We start from the raw sequence: 27,428 nt of genomic DNA, 5'->3' as shown, positions 1-27,428 counted from the left end.
GAAACTCCTCTTCCAATGGCCCTTGTCATTGCAATAGTAACAAGTGACCTCTTTGGGGTCACAAACAGCTAGAATGTCTGAGTTGGGCCTCACATGTGGGCCATTTCTAGATGACCCTGAATGGGCCTTGTTCTTCCTGTTAGCTTTAGGGGCAACCTTTATGTTCTTCCCTTTTCTTTACCCAATGGCAAGAACGGGAGCATTAGAAGTAGTAGTGGGGACTTGATTCTTTCCCGACTCAGCAATCTGTAGCAAGTTATGGAGTTGGGTTGATGTGGTACTTTTTCACTAGGTTATTGTTCATATCATGTGGCCAGTAGTCCTCATAGAACCTTTGCAATCTGAGGATCATTGTAGCGACCATGATGCAAGCAACTTTAGTTGCATCATCGTAGTGTTTCATGTAGGAGGCTAGTTATTCCAGAGTAGCTTTGGCTTCATCGATTTCAACTAGTTTTTCTTCAAGGACATACTCTTTGCCATCGAATTGAAGAGACATCTTGATATTTCGCATCCAATCATTGTTGTTGGTGCCTTCAAAGGTTCCCTTGGACACGATAGAGAGTGGGGAAAACCCGAGTGTTGGGTAGACGATGATGGAGTAGAAGCATCACCAGGAGTAGACATCTATAGAGAAAAAGAATAGTTTTAGTTAGATGACAATTATCCTTAGTATTTAACCCATAATAAGCAATTAAGGCTAGGATTCAAAATAATGTGACATCCCCAAATTCACGGTCATTTTAAAAATTTTGTTTATGCTTATTTGAAAATCACAGTATTCATTTTAAAGAAGAAAAACATGATAAATATATTATCAAAGCATTTCCGAATAAATGTATTATGTTTATGTTAAAACTTTGGGATATCATCGTCAATACAAAAACAAACGCATAAACAGACCTTACATTCATTTACACTAGTGAAATCCAACAACCCTATATGACCCTTCAAACCAGATTTCCCGTACCGTGAGTAGTTAAAAGATATTATAATAACACTTTATATATATATATATATATATATATATATATATATATATATATATATATATATATATATATATATAGTTTATAAGTTCATAATAACGATAATAAATTTAAACGTAAGCTATACTTAAAGTAGAGTAAACATAACTCACTTACCGGGAGCTTTGGCTAGAAACTAGGCTCCGAGGGCAGAACTTCCAAGTCGAAAAGCTCTTCTTCTCGGAGCCTTCTGGCACTCCGGGACTCGCTTCTAACACATAGGAGGTGCTAGAGAAAAACTTAGAAGGTTTGGGAGTAATTGAGATAATAGAAGTGGAGAGGTGTCAAGGAAATGAGAGATTTACGCCTCTATTTATAGGTTGAATTTGGTGCGAACGTGGGGCGTTCAAGAGACGAATGCAGGGAGTTCATGAAAGCGGGGCGTTCGTGTCCAGGTGTCACCATCTGGTGGCAAGCCGTGGTGAGAAAGCTGTGGCTCAGATCGCTCCATGTGTCACCTCCTGGTTATTCCAAAAACTAATTATCTTCTAATATCCGTAACTTTTGCATACGGGCTCCGTTTTGACATTATTTATATCCACGCATAGGTAGCGATAGGATCTACAACTTCTCTTTTGACCCCATCGACTAATTCTCAACCGATTTTAAGTTTAACAGTATGAGAAGATTACATTGTTAACAACCGTGTAAAATTCATAACTTCTACATACAGACTCCATTTTCTACTATCTTTTTATTGTTGAACTCCTATTAATGAGATCTTCAATTATCATTTAGGTTGTGTCGGTTAAAAATCGATTGATCTAAAATTCGATTTCCGGGTTGTGCACTGCTAGACTAAATCTTAGAAATATCATAACTTCCTCATACGAAATCAGATTTAAACGTTCTTTTTATGTACGTTCTCGGTTTAACACATACTACGAATTTCATTTAGATCACTAAGGCTAAAAAGTAATTTATCAAAAATTCAATTTTTACGTTACGCGGCGTCGTGCCGGTTTAGCCGTAAAACATCGACGGGTTATAACTTCTTCGTTATAACTTGGATTTCAACATTCTTTATATGTACGAAACCATTGGGACATATACTATAACCTGATTAAGATTATTCATTCTAAATAATCTTTTATCAAAAATTCATTTTTGACGCTTATTGTCTCTAAATTGACTAGCCTGAATATGCAGATGTTACAAATAACAATTCACAACTAAGAAGAGGGATGCCGTAATCTTATTGTGGATTTATGAAGGTAGGTAAAAACAATTTACCAATTTTGAACTATGAAACTACTAGATCTTTTGAGATTCATTGAATCTATTAATGACATGTTTAATCTCAGATTACGCTATACTATTTGTGACTGGGATACTGATGATCACAAACTAGATGTGACTAATCATATAAATATGTTTGGCATTCTCGATGTCATTTATCATCTCATATTAATATCCCGGTTAACCACATACGCTCCATTAATCAATGATAAATTCGAGATGCCCATTATTAATATTTGTAGTCACTGTTAGTGTGCCGGTTAACCACACGCGATCCACTAACTATTATTAAATATAATATGTAATTTTATGAATTAGCATACTTTTCACATTTTTTCTAAAGTAATTAAGACCGAGATTTTATAAAAAGTGTTTTGGTTACTTTAATAACATTATACTTTTAATGAAGTTAATGTCCTTTCAGATCCGTTCTGCTAACGACCCTCCACCAAACAAGGAAATTTCTTTATACCCCCTTATAGTTTGGCTTCGTAAATGAGACATACTAGAGATCCGACTGACTTAGTCTTATACATATAGTAATTAACTTTTAGTATTATATATAAGGTCTAATTTTTAATTTTTTTTTTTCAAAAATACTAGGTTTAATTTACAAATTTACAATTTAATAAAATTAATTCAATTTAAATCAAACCAATAAGGATTAAACAATTTATTTACTATTAATGAATTAAATAAATAAATTTTAATCCCAATCTAGTACCCTCTAATTTCGAAATTAGGGTTTGGATTTACCAAATTAATAATCATCCAATTTCAAGGCATTTTAAATTAATAGTTATCAAAAACAAGGAAACCCTACCAAAACCCTTTCAATTTCAAAAATCAAAGAAAGGGGCTAGGGTTTCTAAAACCCTTGCCCAAATCGAAAACCATCAAAAGGGTTTTTGATCTTATTCAACTTTGTGTAAGATCACAAAGAACATACACTATGATACCACTGATGGTTTTTATAAACAAAAAAAAAACATATTTGTGGTGGAAAACATAAAATCCTAAATTCGCATACACCCTAAATGATCTATGTTCTCATTATGATATGTAAACAACAATTTGAATTTAAGAACCCTAAAGTAGATTACTATTTTTGAAGTTGGAGAAAAGTTATTAGAAAACATACATTTTAGTTTATTATTGTAAATAAACTTGAATTCCTTCTTTGTAGAACTTCAGAAAGCTATCATTAAAAATATCGTGCCTCTAATGGCTCACACCCAAACCTTAGTAGTTGGAGACTTATTGAAGAGAGAGGGAAGGAGGTATGCATTTCAACTTTTCGGATCTCTAAGGAGAAGTCAAATCCAAAAATCACAAGGCATGGGTATTTATAGGGCTTAAAGAGGTGCATAAAAGACAGGTTTCCTTATGGATAACCCTAACCCTTTTCTTTCCCCAAGCAACCCTAAGCTTCATAGAAGCTCTAGAAAACCCCTATAAATCTCTCTAGAACCGTCCCCTCTCATAGGGAGGTTCTAAAATCATTCAATGTTCAACTTTTGGACATTAGCACTTTTAGTCATTCCGTAGACATAAGTGCTCAAAAAGAGTTTTTTCAAAAAAACAAACACCACCCAAGAGTGTAGTTTTTATCTTTCCATTTGAGTCATGCAAGCCATTGGGTGTATTTTAAGCTAAATTTAGATCTATGGTTATTGTTCACGTCGAAAATACACACAATCTATAAGATAACGGCTATCCTCCTCCGAATAGCCTTGTAAAAGTTTAAATATATTGTTTAGGTACCATTTATTGAAAAATTATTCGACACATATAATCATTGAAAAAGTTTATGAAATAAAACTTGTTAATTAACAAACAAATTAAATAAAATAATTTTTATATAGTTTTTTTTTTCAAATTAATTTTTTTTTGTTCCATTGAAAAAACTATTGATGCTCTTAGCCCTAGCTAATGATGGGTCATACCGTACAGAACTAGGACCGACTCGTTTCCTGCTTGCGTTGCTTTGCTTCGCTTGGCTTCGATCGTCTCTGTTTTTCTCCCCCAATTCTGTCAGTCTAATAATCTCATCACATCGTTTTGGCCATCAAGTTCCGCCATTAACATATAAGCTCCCAACAAAAAAGTGAATCCAGGTTTGTTTTTCATAAGAAGATGGGTAGACAGAAAGGAGAGGCAGCAAGAAGCAAAGCTCGTCCTTCCAGCAGCAGGCAATTAGAAACTTGACTCTCTTTCCGTCACAAGAAGATACGCACACACGTTTTATTTAATTTTGTTTGAAATTAATGATTTTGAAATCGATTGATTGCAGTTTAGCAGCTTCGCTGCTACCATCAGGTGCTACAGCTGTTGGATTTGGGGGTTATGTCGGAAGTTCACGAATTGATACTTCTACACCGATAACCCAAGACACTGATTCTCCTTTCTTGGTATTTCAAGTTCCTTTTCCTCCTTTTTACGATGTACACCAGTATTTAAGTTTCAGAAGTTCAAAATTTTAGATACAAATGAATATGAAATCAACTGCAGCTGTGAGATATGGAATTCAGTAACATTAATTTGTCCCAGAAAAGACCTAAGAAATAATCCACAGCTTAACTATGGATGTCAATTGGATTAACAACATACATAATGATTTGTGAACTGTTAACTGTTATGTAGGACATAGATGCTGAATTGGCACAACATCTGAAGAGACTTGCCAGAAAAGATCCAACCACAAAGGTAACACACCATGATCTATGGATAATTTGTTCACTAATTCATTCTGTTACTTGTTACAAATATTTACTTTCTTTTTGTAATACCCCATTTCATGGTTCTACAGCTGAAGGCTCTGACAACTTTGTCTACACTGCTTAAGCAAAAATCTGCAAAGGATGTATCACCAATTATTCCTCAATGGGTATGTTAAATCTGGTCATTACTCATTAATATCATGTTACCTTTAGCTGATGAAGTTTTAATTTGTTTTTTGATTTGACACATGTGTTTTGTGGTTTAGGCATTTGAATACAAGAAGCTGTTGTTGGACTACAACAGGGAGGTTCGCAGAGCTACGCATGAGACTATGGCTAATCTTGTCAGCACTGTTGGGTTCGAGCTTACTTTATGTTCATTAGAATAATGAATATGTACACATTAACATGTTTTAGTTATAACTTATATTCACCATTTTTGTTTTTTGTTATTTTGTTGCTTATTAGTGGCTTTCTTTCTTCATTGTAACAATTTCAGGAGAGAATTGGCTCCACATTTGAAGTCTTTGATGGGTCCTTGGTGGTTTTCTCAGTTTGATGCAGTTCATGAAGTTTCACAAGCTGCAAAAAGATCATTCCAGGTTACATATGCAAAAAGTAGCACCTTCATGTCAAAAGTCAAACCCTTTAAATTTAACTTAAATAGATATGCCTCTTGCTCTGTTTTTTTGTTTCCACTTCTTTCAAGCTTACTCTTTACTCCAAAACAGGCTGCATTTCCTGTACAAGAGAAAAGATTGGATGCTCTAATGTTATGTACAGATGATGTGTTCATGTATTTAGAAGAGAATTTGAAGCTCACTCCACAAAGTATGTCTGATAAAGCAGTTGCTTTGGATGAGCTACAAGAGATGCATCAACAGGTATGCATCATAAGTCATAACCAAAGTACCAAATATACCCCTAAGCTTAAGAACTGTGTTTATAGTTATTAGTTGACCGCATATTGTCCATTGACTACAGGTTATTTCATCATCCTTACTATCATTGGCTACACTTCTTGATATTCTCACAAATGAAAAACACGCTTCAGAAAACTCAAATTCTGAACTAAAACATGCCCTCAAAGCAAGATCAACTGCAATATCTCATGCTGAAAAGTTAATTTCAGTTCATAAATGTTTCATGGAGTTTCTTAAATCCTCAAGCCCTGCTATCCGATCAGCTGCATACTCACTTATCAGAAGTTATATCAAAAACATTCCTCATGCTCTAAATGAAGCAAATATAAAAACTCTATCACCTTCAATACTTGGTGCATTTCAAGAAAAGGATCCCACGTGTCATTCTTCAATGTGGGAAGCAATACTACATTTTTCTAGAAGGTTCCCTGAGAGTTGGAATACTTTGAGTGTTCAGAAAATTGTGCTTAATCGGTTTTGGAGCTTTTTAAGAAACGGTTGCTTTGGATCGCGACAAGTGTCCTACCCAGCTTTAGTTTTGTTTTTGGATTGTGTGCCTGATAAGGCGATAACAAAGGATAGATTTTTTTTAGAATTCTTTCAGAGTTTTTGGGGGGGAAAAGTTCATTCAGAGTCCTCAAATGCTGATCAATTGGTGTTTTTTAAGTCATACTGTGAATGTTCTCTCTGGGCATTACAAAATGCTGAAAGGTGAGTTGTTTTCTTGAATTTTCAAATATTGAAGTGTTAAAAACTACCCTTTTAACTCTAGAATATGATATTAAAAAGTTTTTGAAAGTTGCTATTAAGCATTAACTCACTTTGTTTGTATCAGATATTGTGAAGGATTAGAAGAAATCCATCAATTTCAGCATACCCTTGTGGATGAAGTGTTACTAAAGTTATTATGGCATGACTACCTCATGGTTCCAGTCTCCAGGCAGTTGACCAACATTGACCACATCCAAGAATTTGGAAAATGCATTACTGAGATCCTTTCCAGCTTATTTTCTCTAAATCCCAATCTTTTATCATCCTTTTGCTCAACATTTGAAGAGAATTGCCTAAATGCATTTCAACAAACCGAAAACAGTGAAAACATAGAGAAAATCATCAGATTTTTGTTGTTAGTTGACAAACATGCTGTGCAAAAAGGTGACTCGTGGCCCTTATCGTATCTAGTGGGCCCCATGTTGCCCAAATCTTTCAAGCTAATCCAAACCATTGTAAGTTGATATTATTTCATCAACTATAATGAGTTTTCATATAATTAATTTCTTGGTGATGATTTTAGGATTCTTCAAATGCTGTGAAATTTATGGTGGTTGCTGTTTCAACATTTGGACCATGTAAGGTTGTTCAAGAAATTGTGCAAGAACAAAATAAAGATATGAACTTGAAGCAGTTTTTGCAATATTATAAGGACATTTTTGTCCCTTGGTGTTTGCAAACAAATAGCTCCTCCATTTTGGCTAGATTGGATCTCTTGCTTGCATTACTAGATGATGAGTGTTTCTCTGAGCAATGGGATAGTATAGTTTTACATGCCACTGGAATCCATGATTCCGATCATACTTTGGTATTGACACTTCTCATGGAGAAAACAAGAGAAGAAATTATAAAGAGGAAAGTGGATCCCAAAAACTGGCATCATGAGCTTCTTGATTCTACTGCTCTTTTGATTAGTCATTCTTCTCCCCCCTTTGGATCTTCCAATGCGCGATTTATCCGGTGGGTAATTATGTCTTTTTGCATCTATGACATTATTTTACTCTTTCAACTTCCCTAACTCTTCTTTTTTCATATTTGATTATTATATCTTAGTGCTGTTCTTGGAGGCATAACAGAAGAGGATCAAATCATCTTACTAAGTGAGAACACATCAATCTTGATTTTTGAAGAAATCTTCCAAAAGTTACAAACTTTCATTCAGACTTCCAACTTCACTTGGGTCAGAAACGCCAATTCATTGCTAAATGTTGAAAAACACGTAACAATCAAAGAACATGAAAGTGTACTCGAAATAGCCACTTTTTCATTGGAAGTTCTCAAAGGCACCTTTTTCAGATTAAAATCTCTTACCCAAAATACACACTTACTTCCATCTATTTTGGCTGTGTTATTTGTCATCGATTGGGAGCATGCCATGTCAGCATTGTTCTATGATGGAGTTGATGACGTGGCATACGCTAAAGTCGTGGATCGAATTGGTTTTTGTAAATCTGTGCATGATTATCGTTGTGAGATGAATACTTATTTTAAAACTTTGAGCTTAGATTGTAGGAGAGTATTGGGTGGTATGCTGGTGCAGGTGATACGGTGGGGTGTAGTTAATGAAGAAAAGTTGGATGTTGATAAAGTGACTTCTCTTGGATGCCTTTTTGTTTTAGAGGTTTTGGATAGTCTTTGTGAAGGGCATATTGAGGAACAAATGTTGTTAGATGAGCTTTTGAAGAAGGATGATTCTTGGCCTTTGTGGATCGTTCCTGATATTAAAAATGGACAAAGATCGGGTGCTTTGAAAGTCGATATTGTTTCTTCCAATGTGAGTAAATGACCATTTTACCCTTCTGTTTAGAATCAATGCTAAATAAGAAATAACTATTTATTATTTTTGCAGGCATCCGAGTGTCACCAAATGGCCAGTTTTGTCGACAAGCTTATATCCAAACTCGGTATTTCGCGAGTTATTGCAGGTTTTGAATTGTCCACATCATCGTCCAATGACGTGGCGCCACATCATCCTCATTACCCACGTGCTTGGCTTGCAGCTGAGATGCTATGCACATGGAAATGGGATAGTGGTAGTGCTTTAAGCTCATTTTTACCTTCTTTGATTCAATACACAAAGAATCAAGATTCGTGTTTTACTAACAACTTATTCGACCCCATTGTCCACATTTTACTTGATGGTGCTCTTGAAAAAACAATAAAAAAGTTGAGTTTTTTCGGTATTTATCCGGCCCCACATGATGAATTGGAGAGTATTGAAGAAGTGTTTGTGAGAAGTCTTGTGGCGATACTAAATACACTTTTTGGGGGTAGTATTTGGGGAAAAGAGAAAGCTTTTGGACTTTTTCATCTGCTTGTGGATAGACTTTTTGTAGGTGAAGACATAAACCTAGATTGTTTAAAGATACTTCCTGTAGTTATGAGTGTCCTTATTGGACCATTGAGTTCTCAAGATGATGAATCTGGAAATGACGAAAATGACCCTTTGAAGGGAAACAAAATAAATGATATAATCAAAGGATGGCTCGAGAGAATTGTTTCTTTCCCACCTTTGAACACATGGGAATCAGGAGAAGGTAAACTGAGTAACTGACTCATCCATCGCCTACAATTTTCCTTTTTTGCCCCTAGGACCTAAAAAGTTTCCTACTCTTTTTGCAGATATGGAAGATTGGTTTCATCTTGTGATATCATGCTACCCAATCAGACCAACAAAAGGAACTCAAGGTTTTAAACCACAAAGACACATCACCCAAATGGAACGAAATCTCCTCCTCACGTTACTTCGGAATCAGCGATTCCATTCCGCCACTTACAACACCGTCAACAAACTTCCGGTTGTCCAAATGTTGTTATCAAAGTTAACCGTGGTTACAATCGGATACTGTTGGACAGAATTCAACGAAGAAGATTGGGAATTTCTTTTGTATAAATCAAGATGGTGGATCGAATCCTCTGTTGTCTCAATGGAGGAAATCGCCGAATCCGTGAACGACATAATCACCGGAACTTCCAATTCCAATTCCAATTCCAATTCCAATTCCGGTGTATCCGAGAATCTCCGGCGTATAGTTTCCGATTTCGATTCCATTCCTTTAAAACTTGCAACAAACGCACTTATCGCGTTCTCAATGTTTCGTGGATTAATCAGGAAACAAACTACAGAAAATGAAAATGAAAATGAAAATGATCTGAATCCATTAAGAGCTGAGAAGTTTGATGCTATTAAAGATCGGATTCTAGAAGGTATTCTTCGGTTGTTCTTTTCAACGGGTGCAACCGAAGCCATAGCCGGTTCGTATTCTTCCGAGGGTTGTTTAGTCATTTCATCGAGTCGACTCGATGATGGTCACTTTTGGGAGTTGGTGGGTTCAAGTGTGGTTGACTCTTCGGTTCTTGCTAGGGATCGGGCTATAAAGTCTTTTGAAATTTGGGGGCTAAGTAAAGGAGCTGTGAGCTCGTTATATTCGATTTTATTTACGGAAAAACCGGTTCCATGTTTGCAGTACGCAGCTTATGTTATTCTTTCGAGTCAACCGGTTTCCGACTCGGCTTTTGTGATAGAAGACTCATCGAGTTCTTTAGATGAAACCGAAAAAGATCCTCATGATTTGAGTTTAACAGTTCGGTTGAGGGATGAAGTTTCAAGATTTCTTGAAAAACCATCTGAGATTCTTTATTCGGATCTAGTAGCCCCGGAAAGAGTAAGTCCATTAAAATGTTTTTTTTTTTTTGGAACAGTGGTGGGTGTGAGATGAGTGAGGAAGTGTACTAATACATTGTAAAAAACTTTACAGGTGAATGTTTTTCTTGCATGGTCATTATTAATATCACATTTACTCTCATCATCATCATCATCATCATCATCAACATCATCATCATCATCTCGCACAAGGGAGAAGTTGATTCAACACATACAAGACTCATCAAATTCGACAATATTGGACTGCATATTCCAACACGTACCACTAGAATTATGCACTGTGAACATAAAGAAGAAACTTTCGGAACTTCCGGAAGGTATTGCTGAGGTGGCAGCCGCCGCCACGCGGGCAATCACAGACAGTTCGGTGCTTTTTGCTGTTGAGTCGCTTTGGCCTGTGGGCCCGGATGGAATGGCATCTTTTGCTGGTGCGATATATGGATTGATGTTAACGACAGTTCCTGCTTATGTTCGGGGATGGTTTAATGACATACGTGATCGTACTACTTCTTCTGCTATAGAGTCCTTCACTAGAGCATGGTGTAGCCCTCCTCTTATTACAAATGAATTGTCTCAGGTGTGTGTTAATTTTTTAATATGAAAAAAGTTTTCTAGGGCTGTTTTTTACGATGACGTTGACGACGACAAGAAGGGTATTTACGTCTTTTGCACAAACGAGAAATCGAGATCAAGAGCGAGTCCCTGTCCCCCATGTTCAACCTTTTTGGACGAAACAAAAAATTGAAATTTGTCTCATTGACATCTGTCATAGTCCCAGTCCAATGCCAACGCATGCCAAACACAGTACAATCTGTTCTGTCGACATGTGTCGACAGAACAGACTGTTGGCATGCATTGGACTGGGACTAGGACTAGGACTGATGTCAATAAGACATATTTCAATGTTTTGTTCAACACAAAAAGGTTGAACATGGTGGGAGGACTTGGACTCGCTCTTGATCTCTCGTCTGTGCAAAAGACGTAAATACCCTTTTCTCAATGTCATCATAAAAAATAGCCCTAGAAAGCTTGTAACGTATGTTTTTTGGAATCTTGGTTTTTGTTATTGCAGATCAAGAAAGCGAATCTTTGTGATGAGAATTTTTCGGTTAGTGTGAGCAAATCTGCAAATGAGGTTGTTGCCACATATACAAAAGATGAAACGGGTATGGATTTGGTGATCCGTTTACCCGCATCTTATTCACTAAGACCAGTGGATGTGGAATGTACAAGAAGCCTTGGAATCAGTGAAGTCAAACAAAGGAAATGGTTGCTTTCAATGATGTCATTCGTTCGTAATCAAGTAAGTTGTTACACCACATAGTTTTTTCTGACTTTCGTAAGGGTAGATAAGTAATTTTGTTGTTATATGTATGTGTAGAATGGAGCGTTAGCAGAAGCAATTGGAATATGGAAAAGCAATTTTGATAAGGAGTTTGAGGGTGTAGAAGAATGCCCAATATGTTACAGTGTGATTCATACAGCAAATCATAGTCTTCCTCGACTTGCTTGTAGGACATGCAAGCATAAGTTCCATTCTGCTTGTTTGTACAAGTGGTTCTCCACTTCTCACAAATCTAATTGCCCATTGTGTCAATCTCCATTTTGATCATTATATTATTTGGACCTAAACAATTTTCTTTAGTTTTTATAAGTTATATGAGAGTTTTGTTTTTTCAAAAGCTTACTTTTGTAATTAGGGTTTGACTTCTTGTTTGTTTCACATTTTTGAATTTGAATTTGAGTTGTTGAAATGAATTTCCATTATGGTGTTTTTGGTTCCATCATCTAAAAATTTAACCATTTCTATTCGATGGGTTGGAAGGAAAAGACTAAAATACCCCTGATATATAACAAATAGTTTTACTCAATTGACATATATACAAGAATGTGTAATTTATGCATTTATATTTATATCCATAATTTTCTACCATAGAAAAATATTACAATCAAAGCTACAATAAAATCATTATCCGCATATCCTGGAAATATTGTTACTCGGAATCTATTTCTTGGCACCACTACATTTTGGATCCCAAGCTTGTACATAAGACTAGACTGCATAAAAAACAATATTAATTTATAAAATTTTTCGAGTATATGTATATATTTTTATTTTTAAAGTACAATTATGTGAAAGGACTAAATGAAAGTAAAATGCTCTAATAAACAAATATATGAAAGTATGTTGCGATTTATTATCTGTCTTAGACATAGTTCTCATTAATTTGTTTATTATTATAGCATTTCTACTTTCATTTATTTTATTCTGTTACAACATTTTAGTTTGAAAATTTTACCCAATTATAGTGAAGTCATATACAAAACAACTTTTACTGCTATAAGTCGGTAGATTTTTCAAATTCTTCAATATATTTGAAACATTTTCTTTAAATAATAAGCAAGTGTGAATGAAATTGTTAAATGAAAGTAACTTGTTATTTCTCGCATTTAGCCTTTAGTAAATTCTAATAACCATGTCCAATTCTGAAACCTAATACTAATATTATTGTGTGAAAAGTACCTGTGCTACTATGGAGTCGCCCTTATAAATGGTGCAGGATCTATGAAAGGGGGAACCTCTCATCTTGAAATCAGACTTGTTAGGGTTTCCATTATTAACAAACACTTGAAACTCTAGTTTCGTAAGCTTATTCCTTGTTCTCTCCACTCTGAACATCAAATCCTTCTCTTCAATACCATCCTTCCTAAAACCCTGCCATGTCGATTTCTGCAAAACAAAAAATTAGGGATTGAGATTGAAGACTATTATGAATCAATTACTCAATTATTAGTTTCTTGATCCAAACCCAAACCCTCATTACTCAATTTGTTAACCACCAGGAAGATCACTTGATTTAAAATAATTAATCTCATAAAAAATCAAGGGAATTGGATGAATTGATCCAACTTAGCTTAATTGGAAAGTGCAGAATGATTCTACACTAAGCAAAGGAGACACGAAAACCGACAATCAATCAAACGACGATATCAATGATTCAGATTTAGAATCCGGAGAGAGAAGAGAGCTAACCTGGTTACGAGCAATTGAAATGAGGGGATTTCCAGAAGAATCAGCAAGTAGGCGCTTAAGAAACGGAGTAGGAGTGTTCGATGGAGGAGGAGGGTCAACGGAGAAGACTAAATTTGCAGCAGAATCGGTGAATCTGAGATTGGCAGCGTTGGAGGTAGTGATTGTATTGTGTGGCTTCTTCTTCTTCTTGGAGACGAATAAATCTGTTGGGATGCCATCGGAGTTGGGTTGATAGGATCCTTGAGAAAGATCCATTGGTAAGTGAGATTTGATTTTCGTTTTTCTGTAGTTTGATTGCTTGAATGCTACTCCATTTGTCATGAACTCATATGATGTACGAACATCTCTAATTATATACACGTACGTATATGAATTTGTCTAAATATATAATAGTTTTTTTTTTATATATAACAATTTATGCTTTATAAAATTATATATACAATATTTTAAAACGTAAAGTATTATGTATAAAGGAAATTATTATACACGAGTGAGCCGAAAATATGTTTAATGCTCTTATAAATCTTAGAAAAATGATTTCCGAAGGTAATTGAGTTTCAAATTTGTTTAAAAAAAGGAAATTGACTTATTTAGGTAATTAATTTTTCGTTTTGTTTACATCTGTGTAACTATTTTTTTTTGTACACGTTTAGGTAACAAACTTTTTAGAAGTGTTCACATATAACCATTATGACCGGTGATGCGACCTTGCTCCTGTTCTATCCACCTGATGCTCTCCGGCGTTCAGTTATCACTGCAAGATCACAAAGAACAAAGGCCGTCAGCCGCTTTCCGGGAGGAGCTCCCGGAAGAACGCTCCGACGGTCAAGTTAGAGGGTGTTTAGGGTATGTGTATATTCTCCGGTAGGGATCCAGAGAACTTACCTCGTAGGTCTAAGAGTGTACCCTTTTATACCTAGCTCCCTTGCCTGATCCGTACCAGACAAGATCGCTTTTTCAGGAGACAGGATCAGGGGCGCTGATTGGAGAGTCGTGCGCCTTTAACCGTTAGGGCGCTCTTATTGGCTCTGACGGTAATGGGGCGATCCTCCTGCTTGTCTCCTGACCGTTTCTTTTGTCTTGGAGCTGGGAGCGTCTCTAGGCGGGCGCGAGCCTTTTGCCTGTGCGTTCCGCTCCCAAGGATACCAGCGGTCGCTAAGCCTGCTGGGCCGGGTCCAATTGGCGTGCGCGAGCCTTTCGTCTGTGCCTTCCACTCCCGGGAGCCCTAGGGACACTAAGCCTGCTGGGCTAGGCTCGGCTGGTGTGTCCGGCTCGTGCTTCTGTCGTGCTGCCCTAGGCACGTCATCAAGTCCCCCAGTCCTGTAGGCGTAGCGTTGCAGTGCTAGCTACGGCGTTCTGGACTTAGATAGCTTACACGCGTCGATTTTCCTTTGCCCGCCGTTCCGTCTTTAATGGCGACGTGACTGCGCATGATGTCTGGCAGTTACGTCATCATGTCAGGCATTTAAATGTCCCGCCTCTCCCTTTTCTTTATAGGGGCTTTCGAACGGTTTACCTTTATCCTTCCATTCTTCCTTCTTCGCCTTCTTCTTTCTTCCTTTTTCTTTCTTCTTTTCCTCATGGCATACCTTCCCGAAATCGTCCCCTCTGCCACTGAGTATCGTCACCTGGAGGCCACCTATGGCTTATCTTCTCTGGAAGGTGTGGAGTTTCCTGCACCTGGTTCTAGTATTTCCTCCCCTCCCCTCGACAAGATTGGGGTTTTCTTGAAAACCCTAGACGATGGAATCCGTTTCCCGTTGACCGATTTTCAGGAGGAGGTCCTCCAGAAAGATGGTGTCAGTCTTCAGATGTTGACTCCCAATGCAGTTAACAAGGTGGTTGCGTTTGAAATGATCTGCAGAGCCAATGGGTATCTTCCAGATTATTTCGTCTTCAAGTTCTTTCGATTCTGTGTTACCGGAGACAAATACACCTTCTCGGTCCGGCGAGGAGGACATGTCTTGGTTCCCGACGGGCGCACCCCGAAGAACTGGCAGGATAAGTGGTTGTGGGTGAATCAGGAGTTAGTTGGGAGTGGTCGCTATCGTGCAAATGCTTTCGCTGATACCATTCCTAAACCTTTTCCCCACAACCAGGGTGTCGCCGACTACCTGAAGAGTGTGCAGGTCTCTGCTGAGGATTACTCTGAGGCGCTTCTTTCTAGGGTAGGGATGAGCCCGTCCTGGAGGCGACGTGGCAAGATGGTTGTGTTCTTCTCCGTCGTTGATGGTAAGTGTTGCATCCTTCCCTCCCCCTTTTCGTCCCCTTATTACTCCCGTGTTACTTATTTTTCCGTTCTGCTTGCCCTAGGTGCTGAGTCCTCTCTGTCTATGGATGAGGTGTTGCGCAAGCGTTACTGGGGCACGTTGGAGTTTCGCGAGGTGGATCTGGTCGATTGGCTCCCTCCGCCCCGCCGAATGGATCAGCTTGTCCTAACCATTGCCCCTCCCGTTCCTGTGACAACCCAAAGTTTATTCCGTCATATTACCCCGTTTCCGTTAACGGAATACTCCATTTTATAAAAGTTCCGTTAATTTGAGGTCGGGCTAATAAATAAATGTTTTATTTATTTATTTGTTTATTTATATCTTATGTCGTTATTGTCGTGATAAAATAAATAAAGACAAGTAACTTACATTTCCATTTAATTGGAAAAAGTTAATTTTTATTACGACCATTTAACCCGGGTAAAAAGTTTAAACCTCGGTAAGCTTTAGTATCGGGTAGTCGTATACCGGGTGCAACACTTAGGGCATATATATATAGGGAGTTGAACACTCCATAGAACCCTTTTACCACCCTAAACCCACTTCCTCTCTCTACTCTCTCTCATCAAGCCCGATTTCGCCTCAAATCCGCGAGTTCCCGCCTCCAAATTGTAAGTCCTTGCACCCTAGCTTGTTTTACAACCCATTGCATGTCATCATAGCTCAAAAATCGTCCAAGAAGGCAAGGAGTAAGGAGTTTACGGCCCAAGAACACTCTAGGGCCGTAAACCCCTAAAATGATGCCAAACTTGCCCTAAAACTCCCCCTTAAGGTTGGAAACTAATTTAGGATTAAGCCTAGAAGTGTTTGAACCTCAAAACAATAATTTTTAGGGGATAAAAGAGGGTTTACGGCCCAAGCACATGCTTAGGCCGTAAACACCCTCTAACCATGCAAAAAATGCCCCCAAAACACTTCCAAATCATGCTTAGGCTTAAGATATGGCTATATGACTTAATGTACTGGACTTAGAACACCTTGAAACGAGTTTTTGGAGAGTAAACATGAGTTTACTGGCCAAGAATATGCTTGGGCCGTAAACTCACCTTCATGAGGAGTAAACTCATATTTGAGTGTTTAAAAGCCACTTAAACACACCAATAGCCTTGGATTAAATTCTAGAATCAACCACCAACAAGTTAGGGACCTTAAACTCGATTAAAACTACTCCATAAGGAGTTCACGGCCGTAAACCCCTCATGAAAGGGTTCTTGGGCCGTAAACTCCTATAAAGGGGTTAAATGGTGCCCTAAACTCACCCCCTTGACTTGTAAAAATGAGTAGAACCATTTATGATTAACCTATGGCCTTCAAAACACATAACGAATGTGTGGGTGAGAGTTTAGGGCCGTAAACTCATAGTTTACTGCCGTAAACTCATCAAGTGGTCCATATGTTTGAATTAGTCCCCTTCTAATGCCCTAGAACAAGACCTAGCATCATCCCTCAATTGGTAAAAGGCCATTTAGCACTCAAGAACCTCATCCATGAGTTTACGGCCGTAAACTCATGGGTATGAGGTGTTTAGGGCTGAAATCCCTCCTAAGAGTATACTCTTGAAGAGTAAACTCCTTATCCAAGCCATACACACTCTTAAATGTTACCCGAGACACCCCTAACACTTAATCAAAGTGTTTTTCGCACTTTAGGATGCGTATACTTGTTTAATTAGTATTATATGTACTAATTGTATGTAAACATATGTTATCATATGTTAATAGGTCACTAAGTGTGTTCAAGTCTTTACTTGACACCGAGTACCCAACCGACACCTTCGTCGGATCCACTTACATCAGGTGAGTTCATACCCCTTAATGAACCTTTTCAACTGTTTTTACATGTTTTAGGGGGGGGGGGGGAATACAAGATAAACATGCCAGTTATCATATCAATCACATGTGATTGATAACCCGCATGCACAAGGATTTACTACACTGTCAACTGTTTTACCAAGTATGATACTGTAAATGGTTTTCAAAAACGTCTTTACTTGTACAAAGCTTTCCTCAAATTGACTCTCACGCCGAATGTTTTATCAAAGTTTCATTTAAAACTCGTTTATGAAAGGTTTTCAAAAGGTTTCAAACTTATTTCACAAAAGAATACCAAGCCGTGATTTTCTTAAGTATTAAGGTTTTCCAAAGTTTTCATCAAAGTTTTCTTACATGTTTTTATACTCCTACTTGGTTATGATACTACTGCTTCACTTATACTTAGTTAATGCTCCCACTTCGTGATACACTTTTACCTTATGAAACACTTCTACTTAGTGGTACGCTTATACTTCACGATACGCTTATACTTCACGATACACTTTTACTTCACGATACGCTTATACTTCACGATACGCTTATACTTCACGATACGCTTCTACTTCGCGATACGCTTATACTTCAAGAAACGCTTCTACTTCACGATACGCTTATACTTGTTGACGCTTCTACTTCACTATTACTTGTTAACGCTCCTACTTCACTTTTACTTGTCAACGCTCCTACTCCACTTATACTTGTTAACGCTTCCACTTAGTTAAATGTATGCCTGTACTTGTATAGTTATATAAATAATGATTAAAGGACTTAGGAAGGCTAGTTCGCCCTATTTCCTTTTCTTCGTTGAGATGTGGTCTGGTGGGATCGGATATCCATCCGAAGGTCATTTGATCATTAATTATATATCATGTATACATATATAGACATACGGGTTTACATCGATCGGTTCAGTTATGAGTCTCTACTGCTAGTCAAACACTTACATCAGAATCCACTATTCGGGATACATCTTCAGGACACGGCCTTCTCCGTTGTCTAGTTCGTAACCAGAGTCTCTTGTAGGGAGAGCGGACATTGTGTGTATAGATCTATACGGGATTGACACCCCCGCACCCTGACTGCTAGCTACAGTCCACGGCCTACCAAGCCAAGGGGTGACAAATGTCACATCTTTATTTTGACGCTTGCAGGGCGTCGAGTTCTCTAGTGTCTATCAGTATGGTTACGAGTATCTCGAGGTTACTTTATAATTCATGGTCTTAAGGTAACGACGCTTAACACTGTATGCTGGGAATTCACACCTAGAAGAATACACACCTTGAAAATACACACCTTGAAAATACACACCTAGAATTACACTGTTTTTGGACCTTGCTGGCTGTATCTTTTATTTGATACTGTCTGGGGTCTGTGTCTTCTCTATTTTGGACCTTGCTAGCTGTATCTTTCAATTGATACTGTCTGGGGTCTGTATCTCTCTGTTTTAGACCTTGCTAGATGTATCATTCATTCGATGCCGTCTGGGGTCTGTATCTCCTTTTGTTAGACTGAGCCAGGCGTGTCGTTCATTCGATACTCTCCTGGAGTCTATGATCTCTTTCGCCTTAGTCAGCAGTCTTCACTACTGAGGCATATGTTATTCTCCCTGATATTCTCATACTTTCTTTAAAATCAAATCCCGTATTTTGATAATGATAGTGTTTAAGGGAAAACTACTTTTTACAACATAAATCTGACCAGTCTTGGTAGAAGACTGCTTTTAAATAGAAAATATAGGATTTTCTGGGAAGGACTCTAATTCACCGTATATCCTAAAACTACTACTTATATAAAGTTATTTGAATAAAATGACACTAAATACTTATGAACTCACCAGCATTTGTAAAAATGCTGATACTCGCTTTTCAAATAACTTGTATTCTTAGGTTAGCAATAGACAGGTACATCCCCGGAGCTATTGATGAAGACAGTTTAGTACCGAGCTGCACTTATATTATTACTTGTATTATTTTTGATGTTCTATGTAATGTAAAACTATTACTATTAATGCAATGATTGTTGTACTTTGATTACTATACCGCATATGTTGTGATACTTGACATGACGTCATCCACCCCAGAACGTTTCCGTCGTTCCGGTTTTGGGGTGTGACAGTTCCTCCAGCAGGTTCATCGGCGTCCGGGGAGAACCCGCTACATGCTCGCCCCATTTCTACTGTTATGCCCCTGGGTGGTGTCTCTTCTTCTTCCATGGAGGACATCGAAGATAGCAAAGAGGGAATCATTGCAGATGTCCAGTGGATGCAGGCGAAACGAAAAGTTGTACAAGCCATGGGCGAGCCTGTGACTGGAGCGCCCACCGCTGCCAAGAGAGTGCATACTAGGCGCAACTTCTCTCGCTTGCTGAGTTCTATGAATTCCACCCCAACTGGTGTGGTAGTGATCCCTGATGACGACACACAACAGTCCGAAGGGATCAATAGGGCGATTGAACTACCCGTTATTTCAGACTTTTCTTCTATTCCTTCTCCCAGTGTTCCTTTTGTTCCTTCCAAGCTTTCCCCGACCAAGGGTTTTGGTGTCCCTGGGCAAGCTGCAGCCCCCAAGGATAGTGGTTCTGGAGATGGTGCTTCTGAGTCTGCTGTTTTTGTCCCACCCTGGGATCTTCGCAACGACTCCCGACTTTCTGTGCGTGCCAATGCTTTGGAATTTTCGCGCTACGCCTTTCCTCCCGCTGCAGTTGGAGATATGGAAGCCATGGGCAGCCCTGCCCTTGCTCATAATATAGCCTATGCTGCCGCGCAGGCTATGTTTTTTCTTATTGCAGGTTCTCGACGCGTCCATGCCTTTGGTGAGATGGAGACCACGCATGCTGGCTGTGGGTCGCGCATGGCAAGTCTAGAGCGTCAGCTTAGTGATCTTGGTGGTGATCTTCGCTTGCCTGAAAAAAAGTGCGAATTGCTAACGTCTGAGAAGAGCGTTCTTGATGAGGCCAGGGTCGTGCTGGAGGGTAAGGTTGACTCCCTCACACAGATGAATGAGGGTTTATTGATTCAGGTGGAGAGTCTGGAACGTGATGTTGCTGACCGTGACAGGCTTGTGTCATTGCTACAGTCGGATGTAGATGCTTCTTGTCGAGACTTAGATTGACTGGTTCGTGTTGGTGTGGTTCGCAATGTTGACAAGTTGATCGAGCGTCCCGATTTTACCAATGCCATAAGCCTCATTCGCCATGCCGCGTTTGTGGCTGGGGTTGTGTAACGCCTGTGTTTCTGAGCTTGTCATTAATAGCAATGTAATAGTCTAGGTTAATCCTTGTAACCCATTTTGAAATAATAAGAATGTATTATTTGAATATTATGTGTTTTATGCTTAATTGCTTAATTGTGTGGCTTAAATGAATTAAGAATAAAATAAGCGTCAAAATTTAAGTGTGAGATAAGCCCGATATCTTTGCATAAAGTTGTAGTGGCCAAAACGAGGTTTCCGAATATATATAGAACGCCCGAATCTGACTTCGTATGAGGAAGTTATGATTTTCGGAAGTTTCGACTTAGCAGTATGCAGCCCGAATACTCGATTTGAGATCGAGCGGTCCTTAGCCGAAACAATCTAAACGAGAATCGAAGATCTCGTTAGTAGTAGCGAAGCGATAAAAAGATAGGCGAGAACGGACGTCGGATAAAGAAGTTATGAATTTATAACGAAGTTTTCCTGTCCCGGCCTACTAAAAATAAATAATAAAAATAAAAGTCAAAATTAGCCGAAGGAGTCTAAACGAAAGTTGTAGAGTGTAGTCTCACCTACGTGTGGATATAAAAAACGTCGAAAACGGAGTTCGTATGAAGAAGATATGAATTTTTGAAGTTTATTAAATAATTAATATATAAATTTAATTATTAAATCTGATATTATCCGAAGGGGAGTCACCGGACTGATCCTAACTACGCCCAACGTAAGGCTGTACGCCCAGCGTACAGTGAAGCATGACGCGCATTGCACTCGAGTTCTTCGGATACATAAGCAGTGACGATTTCGGAGGAGTACGCCCCGCGTAGAGCATTACGCCCAGCGTAATGCGAGGCCTCAGCCTCCTATAAAAGGCTTGCGAGGGCAGCCGACTCCATTTGCCAAATTCTCTTCTCTTTCTCCCGTTTTGCATCGTTTTGCGTGCCAGAAGTATCCCGAAGCCCCGATATCAATCCCGAGCCCCGAAGCAAGTCTCGAAGCCCCGAAGATCCCGAGAAGTGCGATTCCCGAGCCGAAGCTCTGCCCATGAGGAACCCGGTTTTTGTGAAGATCTTCCAGATCTACCAAAGAATACTACTTCTACAAGTCGTAGTACTGTCCGATCCTCTTCTGATCAAGTGAGTGTGTAGTTACTTTCTTCTAACACATTATTATGAAGTATTTTATACAAAATACGTGTTATGTGTATATTTTGTTGATTATATGTGTGAATGTATATTCACTTTTTTCTAACTCATAGATCTGGTTTATTCTCTATGAAATATGTGTTATGTTTGTGCCTCATCTGTTATGTGGAATATGTATTGATTGAACATGCTATACAGGTTTTAAACTATGTATATAAATATATATTTTTATCTACTAATATGTTGGGTAGAACATGGGTAGATAGTTGATGTGTGATAAACATATGAGAGGCCTCGTTGTTGTTGTTGTTGATCTAGTTATTCAGCGGAGTATGGATAACGACCACAAATCTTTCTAGACGGTCCTGTGGAACGCTAACAGGCTCATAACCTGTAGGTGTTGTGAACGATGTGTTCACCGGTGTACTCTATCCCCCTCATGGTTGCCTTTAGGATATCTATTGTTGAGGAAACCCCTTAGCAGTAATGTATGTCCCGATGAAAATCCTAGATTAGGTCCCTCGAGATAGATGTTGTTTTAGGGACATAAAGTGAGGATAACGGGAATGGGTAATCGGGTTATTGTTGGTTGGTGAATTAAATATAATTATTTATTGTGGGTTGAAAACCCTATATGCTCACCAGACTCCCAAGCCTGACCCACTCAGTTTATTTGTATTATAGGAAGTGGCGCAAGAGCATAAGATGGATGAATCATCAAGTTGTTTTGTTTACAAGTCTGTATATATTTGTTGAATGACTTGTAATGTTATCGTTTATGCTTATTGGCCTGTATCGGAACATGACATTCCGAGTTTTGATTATATAATGAAAATATATTTCTTTATGAAATGCTTTGGTAAATATTATTTTATCACATTTTGTTTTTGGGAACAAATTCCGCAACTCTTTTAAATCAAAAGGATTTACTCTGAAATTATTTTAAAAAACATAAATGAAAACGGTCTTTTCTGGCCGTGATTTTGGGGATGTCACAGTTGGTATCAGAGCATTAGTTTAAGCGAACTAGGAATTTATAGGATTTCTAGACTTAAACTTAAAATGCTAAGCGAAGATTTTGAGATATGTGTCTGCTATGTTTTAGACACGAGCACTGGTTTATTTTAGGAAAGTTGCCTAAAATGCTTTTATGTGCTAAATGTTATATGTTGCCATATATGATATTATTTGTTCGGATCCATGGTCTGTTGCCGACCGGATCAGGAAACCTTATGTGTATAGGATTCTAAGCGTATGGTTACGATATTAGAACTAACATGTAAACGTTTCGGAGTGATATGGAAGATCGTAATATCTATCACGAATGAAGATCTAATTTCACCTTATTCAGTGTATAGATCAAGAATGGCAAGAACAAGAAGCGGTGTTGGAAACGCAAACGAGAACATGAACCAACCACCTGTGATTGAACCAGTTGCTGTTGAAGCTGCTGCACCAGAACAGATCACCATGGCTGGAGTGCAAGCCATGATTCGGGCTATGTTAGCCGAACAAAGGGAAGAAATGTGACAGATGTTGCATGAAAATAGGGAGGAACCTATCATACCTATTGTGGAACCCGAACTGATTCTCGAACAATTGGAGGAAGGGAACAATAGTCGCATTGTGAGTCATGTTGGGACTTAAGAAGAACAAAGGAATAATCCAGAATGGAGAAGCAACAAGGATGGGCGAATGTACAAGAATTTCTAGGGCGCCAAACCGCCAAGTCTTTCTGGAAGCCCGAAGCCTGTTGAAATTATGGATTGGATCTACAAAATGGAGATGGTATTTGAAAGTTGCGACTGTAGCAACAAACAGAAGACTGTCTTTGCAGTTAGACAACTGAAGACTGAAGTCTTGAGCTGGTGGAAGTTGTTGGCAGATATGATGCCATGAGGAGAAGCCCTGAAAATGTCATGGGAGGAGTTCTTGGAACAACTAAGGGTGCAATATTGTTCAGAGATAGATCTGATCGATCTGAACAATGAGTTCCAAAACTTGAAGAAGGGGAAGATGAGTGTAGATGGCTATGCTACTGCATTCGCTGAGAAAATGAAGTTATTCCGTACCTAGTGCCAACATAACTCTCCAAGATCGAGAGGTTCGCTAATGGACTGCCTGCCGACTTTGGCCCGACAGTCAAGATGGCAACTACTCTGAAAATAGTTGTTCGAGCAGCTAAGAATGTGGAGGCCCAACAGAAGGAAAAGGTTCTGTAAAGGATAGAGGTTGGTGAAAAGAGGAAGTTCGATGGAACTTCAGGGTCCAACAAGAAAAACAATTTCTCGAAGACTAGTTCGAGAGGAAGAGGAAGGGAAGCGAAATGGTGCGAAAAATGCAAGAAGAAGCATCATGGGAAGTGTGAAGTGGTGGCCACATGTTTTAAATGTGGAAAGCCAGGGCACGATGCCAACGAATGCACACTTACCAAGAAAGTTTGCTATGGTTGTGGTGAGGAGGGTCACATGTCGAGGGACTGCCCTAAGAAGAAGGAAGCAGCAAGACCCAACATTCCACCAAAGCCGAAAGCAAGAGCCTTCCAGATGACACTGGAAGCTGCCAAAGAAGAAGCTGATGTCGCTTCAGGTACCTTTCTCGTAAACAAATTGTCTGCCCAAATTTTATTTGATTCTGGAGCCAAGTACTCCTTTATTTCGCATGAATTTGGTAGAAAACTAGCTTTGCCTGTTGTTAGACTAGATAATGCTTTATTAGTCGAAGTTGCTAGTGGCAAGTTTGTACCTGTTAGCTATCATATGAAAAACATCTTAATTGATCTGTATGGGAATAAGTTCCATGATGAATTATTGTCTATCGAACTTAACGGTTTCGACATCGTTTTGGGAATGGATTGGCTTAGCGCCAATGACGCCGAGATATTGTGCAAGAAGAAGATTGTAAAGGTAAACCCGCCTGGGAAAGAGTCGTTTATGGTGTATGGAGATAAACGCAGAGTAAATTCTGGAATCATTTCTCTAATGAAAGCCAGAAAGTGTTTGGCCAAAGGATGTACGTCGTATCTAGCATTTGTGATAGATGCTAAGAAGGAGAAAAAGGCGATGCAGAGAATTCCTGTCGTATGTGATTATCCGGAAGTATTTCCCGAATATCTTCCCGGATTACCGCCTGATAGACAAGTGGAGTTTAGAATAGACTTGTTACCAGGGACGACGCCAATAGCAAAAGCACCTTACCGATTAGCACCAACGGAGATGAAGGAGCTGATGATGCAACTTCAAGAGTTATTGGACAAAGGTTTCATTAGACCTAGTTCATCACCCTAGGGAGCTCCGATGTTATTCGTGAAGAAGAAAAATGGAAGTATGAGAGTGTGCATCGATTATAGAGAGCTGAATAAAGCAACAATAAAGAATATATATCCGTTGCCGAGGATTGATGACCTATTCGATCAACTACAAGGTTCAAGTTATTTTTCAAAGATCGACCTAAGGTCAGGATATCATCAGCTGAAGGTGAAAGAGCAGGATATAGAGAAGACTGCATTTAGAACGCGATATGGACACTATGAGTTTTTGGTTATGTCGTTTGGACTAACCAATGCTCCAACAACATTCATGGATTTAATGAACAGGGTTTGTAATCCGTTCCTAGATAAGTCTGTGATAGTGTTCATAGATGACATTCTGATTTATTCGAAAAGCCAAGAGGAGCATGGCAGACACTTGTGAGAAGTGTTGGAAGTCTTGAAGAAGGAGAAGTTGTATGCTAAGTTCTCTAAATGTGATTTTTGGATTCGAGAAGTCTAATTCTTGGGTCACGTGGTCAACCAAGAAGGGATAATGGCTGATCCAGCAAAGATTGAAGCTGTAATGAAGTGGGAACAACCAAAAAGTCCCACGGAGACCCGAAGCTTTTTAGGATTAGCCGGATATTACTGAAGGTTTATCCAAGGCTTTTCTTCGATCGCTACTCCATTGACAGCTTTGACCCACAAAGGAGCTACTTATGCTTGGAGTGATAAGCATAAAGAAGCATTCGAGAAGCTAAAGAAGAAACTATGCGAGGCACCGATACTTTCTCTACCCGATGGAGTTGAAGACTTTGCTCTTTATAGCGATGTGTCTAGGGTTGGATTGGGTTGTGTTTTAACCCAAAGAGATAAGGTGATCGCATATGTGGCTCGACAATTGAAAGAGCATGAAAAGAACTACCCGACTCATGATTTGGAGTTGGCAGCGGTAGTTTTCGCTCTGAAGATATGGAGGCATTACCTCCATGGCACAAAGTGCAAACTTTTCACTGATCATAAGAGTCTCCAATATCTATTTAATCAGAAAGAATTGAATATGAGGCAACGACGCTGGCTAGAGTTACTTAAGGACTACGACTGTGAGATACTTTACCACCCCGGTAAAACAAATGTTGTTGCTGATGCTCTCAGTCGGAAAGTCAATCTAGAAAGGAAGAGGCCAAGAGCGTTGAGAATTGAAGTTGTCTCGACCATTATGGAAAGTATAAAGAAAGCTCAAGAGGAAGCTTCTGAGAAGAATGACCGAAAGGAGGAACGTTTAGGCAAAACGTTGGTGTTCGGTATAAACAGTCATGGACTGAAGGTGTTCCAAGATCGGATTTGGATACCTAAGACAGAAGGAGTCAGAGATCTTCTGATGGAAGAAGCTCATAAGACCATGTACTCGATTCATCCCGGTAGCACTAAAATGTATAGGGACCTGAAACCCTACTACTGGTGGCCGACGATGAAGCTTGATGTTGCAAAGTATGTGGATGAGCGTGTGACTTGTGCGAGAGTAAAGACACAACATCAGAAACCGTAGGGGAGTTTAGAACCATTGCCTGTGCCTATGGGTAAGTGGGAAGACATTGCTATGGATTTTGTCACTAAACTGCCCAGAACAAAGAATGGTCACGACATGATTTGGGTGGTCGTTGATCGATTCACTAAGAGTGCGCATTTCATAGCAGCCAAGGAGAAATGGTCTATGGATAAGCTTGCAAATTCTTACGTGAAGGAAATCGTGAGGCTTCACGGTGTTCCGTTAACGATTGTGTCAGATCGTGACAGCCGTTTCACCTCGCGATTTTGGAAAATTCTACAAGAGGAATTGGGTACCAAGTTGTGTTTGAGTACGACTTACCATCCACAGACTGATGGTCAGAGCGAACGGATGATACAAACACTTGAAGATATGATGAGAGCATGTACAACATTGGTTTCCTTCGGGTAGTTACCTAGGGTTCTTTTCTCGTGAAGACATATTGAATTTTTATTCCGCCTTATTTCCGAATCCGACTCTGAGTGTCATCACTTCATGATGGATGACTGGAAATCTCGGAAGTTTAGGCAAACTTCTCACCGATGTCCCTAAAAAGATATAGGCACTTGGTGATTTCAATAGTCTCGACCTAGTTCATCTATTTCCGAACGAGAAATCTTCTCAATGAACTTCTTCTGGGTCTGAATCAGCTCTTCTGTCAAGCACTGAAGTAGATAGGGTTTTCTACAGGGTTCATGCGAGAATGGAAATGTCTAAAGAATCCTAAGAGATTATTAACATTTCACTGGGTGATCCATATCGAGTCCTGCTACGATTACATAGGGTATACAAATCATATATAGCTTAGATCCGATAGGCCTTCGAATATGTGA

The 27,428-nt window shown here is 38.9% G+C and overlaps 2 protein-coding genes across 3 annotated transcripts; one reads left to right on the top strand and one right to left on the bottom strand.

Annotated features, from left to right (window-relative positions):
• The first annotated feature begins 4,208 nt into the window (after window positions 1–4,208).
• Window positions 4,209–12,027, top strand: LOC145070166 (HEAT/U-box domain-containing protein). Its single transcript, XM_079017113.1, has 16 exons — window positions 4,209–4,459; window positions 4,561–4,678; window positions 4,911–4,973; window positions 5,077–5,154; window positions 5,254–5,345; window positions 5,487–5,589; window positions 5,719–5,871; window positions 5,972–6,621; window positions 6,746–7,136; window positions 7,205–7,641; window positions 7,735–8,455; window positions 8,531–9,218; window positions 9,304–10,346; window positions 10,440–10,922; window positions 11,418–11,648; window positions 11,727–12,027. The coding sequence occupies exons 1-16, from the start codon at window positions 4,404–4,406 to the stop codon at window positions 11,952–11,954; spliced, it is 5,535 nt and encodes a 1,844-aa protein (XP_078873239.1). The 5' UTR covers window positions 4,209–4,403; the 3' UTR covers window positions 11,955–12,027.
• A 148-nt stretch (window positions 12,028–12,175) lies between these two features.
• Window positions 12,176–13,725, bottom strand: LOC145071306 (protein LURP-one-related 7-like). 2 transcript variants are annotated; one of them, XM_079018211.1, is made up of 3 exons: window positions 13,380–13,725; window positions 12,870–13,076; window positions 12,176–12,398 (listed from the first exon to the last, which is right to left on the bottom strand). In XM_079018211.1, exons 1-3 carry the CDS (start codon window positions 13,698–13,700, stop codon window positions 12,351–12,353), a joined length of 576 nt encoding a protein of 191 aa, XP_078874337.1. In that variant the 5' UTR covers window positions 13,701–13,725; the 3' UTR covers window positions 12,176–12,350. The 2 variants fall into 2 exon arrangements, with proteins under 2 accessions (XP_078874337.1, XP_078874336.1); XM_079018210.1 differs by having other exon boundaries at window positions 12,176–12,403; window positions 13,380–13,724.
• Between the last annotated feature and the right edge of the window lie 13,703 nt (window positions 13,726–27,428).

The sequence above is a fragment of the Lactuca serriola genome, chromosome 8 (assembly GCF_051521515.1).
Source record: "Lactuca serriola cultivar US96UC23 chromosome 8, Lser_US96UC23_V15, whole genome shotgun sequence".
NCBI lineage: Eukaryota > Viridiplantae > Streptophyta > Magnoliopsida > Asterales > Asteraceae > Lactuca > Lactuca serriola.
Note: the sequence above shows the minus strand (reverse complement) of the source record. Positions and strands in the feature narration are given on the sequence as shown.

Excerpts from the sequence above, each read along its gene's own strand:
- LOC145070166 (XM_079017113.1), top strand. The coding sequence starts at position 4,404 with ATGGGTAGACAGAAAGGAGAGGCAGCAAGAAGCAAAGCTCGTCCTTCC. Across the intron at positions 6,622-6,745 it reads GCATTACAAAATGCTGAAAG|ATATTGTGAAGGATTAGAAG; the intron begins GTGAGTTGTTTT and ends TGTTTGTATCAG. Across the intron at positions 8,456-8,530 it reads TCGATATTGTTTCTTCCAAT|GCATCCGAGTGTCACCAAAT; the intron begins GTGAGTAAATGA and ends TTATTTTTGCAG.
- LOC145071306 (XM_079018210.1), bottom strand. The coding sequence starts at position 13,700 with ATGACAAATGGAGTAGCATTCAAGCAATCAAACTACAGAAAAACGAAA. Across the intron at positions 13,077-13,379 it reads TTTCAATTGCTCGTAACCAG|AAATCGACATGGCAGGGTTT; the intron begins GTTAGCTCTCTT and ends TTTGTTTTGCAG. Across the intron at positions 12,404-12,869 it reads GCGACTCCATAGTAGCACAG|TCTAGTCTTATGTACAAGCT; the intron begins GTACTTTTCACA and ends TTTTTTATGCAG.